Source organism: Esox lucius, chromosome 6 (assembly GCF_011004845.1).
Source record: "Esox lucius isolate fEsoLuc1 chromosome 6, fEsoLuc1.pri, whole genome shotgun sequence".
Classification (NCBI taxonomy): domain Eukaryota; kingdom Metazoa; phylum Chordata; class Actinopteri; order Esociformes; family Esocidae; genus Esox; species Esox lucius.
The window spans coordinates 25,758,836-25,766,031 of NC_047574.1; the positions used below are offsets into that span (position 1 = coordinate 25,758,836).

The following is a 7,196-nucleotide window of genomic DNA, read 5'->3' on the forward strand; positions in this document are numbered from 1 at the left end:
TACTGATTCAGTTATTGCAATTCACTGCAGTTCCTTCCTACTGAAACGAATGGCAGCCATCTTGAAAATTGGATGATGGGACAGATTATTGACACAATCTTTGATAATTATACATAACAAAGCTGAAAAAGTACAAGTATCTTTGTTCTGTGTAAACTTTTATATCATGTCGGTTACCATGTGATACTAGAGTACATCCCAACACTGTCCATTCTAGCATGATACACTAAAACATTTATGACCTTTGACCTCCCAACATGTGCCATTAGAGGTTATTAACAATATAGAGATCTTAACTTGTATTGCAAGGAAATGCCCATTTAAATATGGCTAGCAAAATGGACCAAAATGCCAGCATAGACTTGATCCAATCATAGTAATCTGTGTCTGGGTATCCCAACTAAATCCATCAAGATCCTTCTATATATTTGCTGTATGCAGCACACTGTATACATTGTTGTCTGAGATTCATAGTGCTGACCTGGGACAAGCTTTGCCTTTTTGGTTCATTATAAATATACCTCCCAAAAAGATTATAAACTTGGTCAGGTTTGGTTTTAATGGATGTGTGGCAATCAGTGGCGTAGGTTTGTATTGTTTATTGGGGGGGTCAGGGTCAATGGATCCTAAGATTTTCACTGTTTTCCAGGGGGGTCACATTGACCTGTCTGTAATATTGGAGGGGTCATGACCTCCCCGTCCCCCTGTAATTCTACACCCCTGGTGGCAATACAACATGCCAGAAGACCGAACTGAGGCCTTCAGAAGAAAGATTATTGATGCTTATGAATCTGGGAGGGGTAAAAAAGCAATTTCCAAGCAATTTGAAGTACATCATTGCACTGACAGTTGGATTGTCTACAAATGGAGAAGAATTCCAGACCACTGGAAGTCTACATAGGACAGGTTGTCCCAACAAATTCAAACTACAAGCTGACTGATAGATGTTCATGGAACTCTCAAAAAACAGTTTAACATCAAGGGATCTTCAGGCCTCTTGCCACAATCAATGTTGAAGTGCTTGAGTCAACCGTCAGAGACCTCACAAACTTTGCTTACATGGGAGATCAGGGAAGAAGCCTCTACTCTCAAAAAAAGTATGTAAAGAGTCTTTATTCAAGACACAACTGAGGTTTGCCACACAACACCCATAAATATCACAAATTCTGGAACAATGTGCTCAGATGGACAGAGGGGTGAAGTGGAGTTGTTTGGTCACAAAGAGAGACTAAATGTTTCGTGAAAATTAAACACTCCCTTTGAACAGAAGAATATCATAACAACCCTTATTTTTCCCACAGTATGAAAATGCATGGATTTTGAATGAATACATGATTGCAAAATATAATATTTTAGTGACATTGGTTAAATTCTTTAAATATTCTTTATTAGTGATAAATTGAAATTACATCTCTAAATGTCCAAATATATTTTTAAAAAGACAACTTTCCAAGGGGTGTTGTCACATGACTATTTGTTTATGGCCTGCATTACAAGGAGGTACGATAATTTGCTAGACTAGCTTGCTTGGGAGTTGGCTAGTATAAACAAACTTACAGCATAGAGGTGACAAACATTACAGTTAATTATACATATAATTGTATTGATAATGTAACAGAACGAATTGGATGTTCATCACTGGCTGAGTATTGCCGGATCTGTGTCTATAAAGTGACCTCATTGTCTCGTGAACTCATTGAGATGGTGGTTGTTTGTCTTAAAATGAAGTCAAGTCTTGTTGAGCTCCTTATTGTCTCGGGTCCAATTATAGCTGAAGTTCTACACCCCGAATTCACCGCGCCCGGTACTGCACAAGGCGATCTCTCAACTCACGAGCAATTAAGCCAACTAACCACATGGCACTCGTTTTTTTTCATGAACCATGACAGCAAGTCTGAGGGGGAAAGTGGGTCAAGGCCCACTGCCGTCTGTCTGTAGACGCACACGCGCGTGCCTGAAATGAAATGTAGGTGTGCATTAGAGGTTTTGGGTTTGGGTGCAGTTTTTTTTGCAATCCTTGCTATAACCTACTTCTATCTCAACTTTTTTGAAAACCTAGATTAGCGACAATGTTGTTTTAACAAAATGGTGTATTCGGATTACACCTGTCTCAAATAATTTGTAATGTAACCTGAATTGGCTTGGAATTCATGTAACATTTTCAATGTAGTCTAAAACTGTAATCAAATCTGTTTGTTTTAAAAATGTTCCGGATTGGATGTATCTTTATTACTGTGATTTATATTACAATGATGCGATCAGATGTTATCTTCAGTCACACAATTTTATCAACATATCTTTTTAATTATCTACTCTATTAATAATGAATAGAAATAAAGCAACTCCTGTCTCGGTGTGCCGCAAAGGGGGTGCTAATTGGCTCAGCAAACAGAACCCCTCCGGTTGCATTTCTTGCTTTATTGCTAGGTAGTAACAATCTATTCACTTTGGGCTTGAAGCAATATTGAGCTTCAATTGGTCAGTATTGAAGCAAAATTGCAGACCGTTTGTTCAGCTTTCCTTAATAACGTATTGACACTTCCAGCCTTCTCCTACTACAAGTGTATACATTCCAGCTGACTTCTTGGATCAGCAAGCGGTACTGCCTGGCAGGATATGCTTCGGAAAATGTGTTTTTCTGCTACTATACAAGGTCATAATCATGAAATATCAACAGTGTGTGACTGTGTTTGCAGTGGGTTGTTAGTGTAATTGACCAACACAGCAACTATGTGTGCTAGGCATCTTTTTGGTGCTTCAGTTACCTTGGTTTGTGGTGCTTTGGAAGCTAAAAGCAAACATTAAATTCTTTCTAACCCATTTCATACAATCAGATCAATTTGTCTATTACAAAAAAGCTCTTTAGGTTACAGCAACTGAATGTGAATATAAACAATTAATATAAAGAACATAACAACAAAAAAAAGTATATAAAGAACAGAACAAAAAAATAGTTTTATTTATCTAGCAAGGTATTAATATTGCTGTTATTACAGTCAATGTATTAATACTGATATTGTTGTTTTTACAATGTTTTATTATTGCTGTCCTCACAGTAAGATTGAGACTACTAAAGTGCTTCACAACATAGTTCATGTTTTATAGCCTACAAAATGCAGGCAGTGGAGGATAAACCCTATCAAAGACCATTATAAATATGGGATGAAAAGTAGTTTTAAGATGTTTTTTTACAAATTTGTTTCAAAATAAATTGTCATTTTGCTTTAAAGTTTAAATGAGCATTTATCTTCTTTCTTGACATATTATTTCGACCACACGAATAACAGAATAGCAATGAATAAAACATTAAATAGCCTCTTATATTTTAAACAAACCAAGGTTATAAAACATGTTAAAACACAATTTCACGAAATAAGAAATACTGTACACCCCTAAATTGACGGGACCGTTCTTATTTTCTTTGGAAAATAATTGTCTCTGAGGTAAGCATCATTTCCACGCAAATGTCCGCGCTCACACTCCATAAATGGAATTAATACATATTTAGCTTTCATCATCTGAATCACTGTTGTGAATGGGATCCCTCTGCGGCGGTGATGATTTCAATGTGCTTTTCATGCTATCCTGCTTGGAGGTGCTGGATAGGTCTATTGCCATGTCCTCACTGTCGTTAATATCATTGCCGCGGTTTGGCCAGGATATGTCGCTGTTTTTCACTTTAGTTTCGTCGGAGTAAGTATCCGAGTGGGTAGACCCTGGCGTTCCGGGGGATTTCTTTACTATCTCCATTGACTTCTTGTGCATTCCTGTGAATAGTGACAAGAAAAATTATTAGTTTCAGCTTTAGCAGTAGTGAATTAAGTGGCAATGTTTAGGTAAAGAAAAATTTTGTCCTAGTGGATTGTAAATATACACCCAGTTCATGATATAGATAATTTATCTGGAATATATAAAAGTTTATACAAATGCAAATCATATCTCAGCTATGTATTTAAGTGATTAAATACATATTTGAGTTGTATATTATTAATAAATTAAACAACCTGCTGGCTCACCTAGAAGCCAGGGAGCACAGGAGCCCATCATCCCACTTTTCGCGGAGTTGATGATTGATTCCGGAAGAGGGATAGAATGGCGGACCATGGCACCATAGAGTCCGTACTCAGCCATCACGCTACTGCGCCCCCAACACTTCTCACGTTTCCTCCATTTGGCCCGACGATTCTGAAACCATACCTGAAAATACACCCAAACAACATTGTAGTTCTACACGTCCGTTATGGCTTCATAGGCCATTCGTCGTTATATGCTACATGTCCGTACCTGTATTCTATCCTCCGGCAATTCTGTCTTCATTGCTAACATTTCCCTGGCATACACGTCCGGGTAATGTGCTTCATGGAATGCTTTTTCGAGCTCCTCCAGTTGATGAGATGTGAACACGGTTCTGTAGGAAAATAGTTGAAATAGGAATAATTTATTAAAATGTAGTTCCAACAACCGTCTATTTTATTTACTTGTGTAATTCCCAACAAAATAAACAACACAACTTATTATATTACCGACCTGTGTCTCCTTTTCTTTCTCTTCTGTGAGTTCCCAGAGTTTTTTGAATCGTTTCGATCACCAGAGAGACATTCGTCATCTGAAAAGAATGGGGAAAAAACTAAATTTGCACGCCAAAATCAAACGAATAGCCTACATTTCAAATAATAGCCTAACGATGGACAACATTCCACATTTTATAAATTACGAATTTACTAATTATTTTACCAATGAAAATTCAGATAGGGTCATAAAACAAAAACAAATATCTGACCCTATAGGTCAGTCTCCCGCTTAATCAAATTTGAATTGAATCAAACTTTAAGTAGGCCTATATGCTAGATTGCGGTAGCCAACATGATTAAGTGGCTATTTCAGCACTACCTATGACTACTAGGAAATTGGACAGCTCCCCTAAAATCAACGATTTCAAATAAAATGTACCGGAGTAGACGTCTCTTTGTTGCTCCAAGTTCTGCATGAAATGGCTTTCCGTCCTTGACTGAAGGAGGGGTAGGTGACTAGGTAAGAAACAGGGGGCCCCGGGCGGTTGCTGAGCTGCCAAACTGCACAGGAATCCCAGACCAAGCGGCAAGGAACCTCCAGTAAAAGGGAATCCCATCCCAGCGCTCTGAACATCCCCGTTTCCTCCTACTCCATGAGGTCCGGATGGGCGGGACTGGAGATCCGTTTCTAGACCCAGTAGGTCGGTGATGGCAAATCCTTTGGACCTATACCCTGATCCATGAAGTCGTGATTTATCAATCCCAAATGCTGGAGCCAGCATCTTGACTTTGGGCTTTTCCTCAACACCACCTTCTCTGTCTGACACTGTTGTCATTTTAATGCGCTACTTTCTCTTTCTCTTGAGTGATGAGGCCGGAGACGACATACGGAGTACAATTTATCCCTGTGTCATATACCGGGGATAACCTCCTGTGACCAATCAGAGCCAACGGCACCCGCCAAACCGAAAGGAGGCGTTTCCCCTTTTCAATCCCAAAGGATTAATTGCCACCAATTTTCCTTTAAATCCGATAAGGATTTTCTCCTCTGCCCCCTCTATCTGAATTGGTCCTAAGTGTTTTTCTCTGATTGCAAAAGTCAGTTGTTTAGGGCTGCAGGCTAAACAATAGTGAATGCTTTACATCCTTCAAAATATGTTTTGAAGAAATACAGTTAATGTACAATAACCTTACTGATATTGAGTACTTGCTGATTTTATTGGTTTGATCTCACTCTGCTGTGGGTGATGACATTTGCGCTGTGAATGTCATTTTCTTGGTTGTGTAAATTAGCGAAAATATATTATCCAAACGAATATATCTGTTTCCCCGACCGCATGTAGTGAAAATTAAAGCATAATAGGCCTAATCTTTTGAATTGGACTGGCCTTTAGCGTGACATAAAATCTTGCCAAACAAAAACATTGGTTTAAAACACAAACAGATTAACATTTAAAAAAATAAATGTAAGTCATTGGTTTATTTTAATCGCTTTCTGGGATTTAATGAATTGCATGTTAAATTCATTTTGGCAAACATTTTCATATAATGGCTAAAGTCAAAACATGATGCAACCTGCAAAATAAATAGTAGGCCTATTTATAGAACGCAAGGTGGCCTGACAGGTCAGTCAACAAACACATTTTGTGAGAAAGAAAGTTGTTTCCATCGATGTATCATGTCAATAAACCTACGTTTCACGGGATTTGGAAATGTTACAGTTATGTTAAACATAACTTGAATGCACATTCCATAGGGTGACCAGATTTAATGGAGTGAAATACAGGACAGTCAGGATATGTCCCCCGCGCACACACACACACCCACCTCACCTAAACACAATACACAACAAAGCAGGGGCTACTATTTTACTATAGTAGTACACTTTACTAATTGTATTATCAAATACACAAATACAGATGAACAGTTTCATCTGTAAAAGCAATACTATAACAAATTATTGAATTGGATTGAAACAACAACAAAATAGCGTTTGCACTCCGGAAACATGAACACATTATGCTCTGAAAAATAAACACAGCCTACGTTTCAGGTGTACACAACAACAACAACTGTAATAACTTAACAGAATTATGCCAACTCACTTTTGCTAATTTGATTCGGGGGGTGTGGTGTCCAGTGGCCTGTTGTATCTTTCTCTGTGTCCGCTTGTCTTTAATGAATTTGTCATAGAAAGCTGTGCACTTTTGCAAATTTACTGGAACAAATAACATTCATGGATTGTTGTTACAGCGAAGTGGGATTTCGCGCGCACAGGTGCTTGGGCTTGGCAGCTCGTGAGAACTAAAATGGATCACGGTCTGTAGAAAATAAGGAACTTTAAGACCGACAGTGGTGGCAAATCATTACAAACTGTCACATTCGAATGGGCAATAGGTTGGACCAATTAAAAACAGGGCCCAGTGAAAATACGGGACAAAACATGATTTATCCTAAATAAGTCGGGACAACTGAAAACTGACTGAAACACGCGACTGTCCCGGGAAAACGGGACGTCTGGTCACCCTAACATTCCATTTTGAATTCACCAGACCTTTTTAATTCGATATTAATTGAATTAAACTCCCGATACAGCCTACCAACCACGTCGCCTAGTCCTCTAATATAAAAAAGCGCGCGATCACTTTCATTTAAAAAAAGTCAGTCTCCCTGACAATACATTTT

The 7,196-nt window shown here is 38.4% G+C and overlaps 1 protein-coding gene across 2 annotated transcripts; it reads right to left on the reverse strand.

Moving 5' to 3' along the window:
- Positions 1 to 2,931: 2,931 nt before the first annotated feature.
- On the reverse strand, positions 2,932 to 5,385 carry vsx1 (visual system homeobox 1 homolog, chx10-like). Of its 2 annotated transcripts, none has more exons than XM_010896251.4 (5): positions 4,951 to 5,385; positions 4,528 to 4,606; positions 4,285 to 4,408; positions 4,017 to 4,197; positions 2,932 to 3,767 (listed from the first exon to the last, which is right to left on the reverse strand). In XM_010896251.4, exons 1-5 carry the CDS (start codon positions 5,345 to 5,347, stop codon positions 3,505 to 3,507), a joined length of 1,044 nt encoding a protein of 347 aa, XP_010894553.1. In that variant the 5' UTR covers positions 5,348 to 5,385; the 3' UTR covers positions 2,932 to 3,504. The 2 variants fall into 2 exon arrangements, with proteins under 2 accessions (XP_010894553.1, XP_010894552.1); XM_010896250.3 differs by having other exon boundaries at positions 4,005 to 4,197.
- Between the last annotated feature and the right edge of the window lie 1,811 nt (positions 5,386 to 7,196).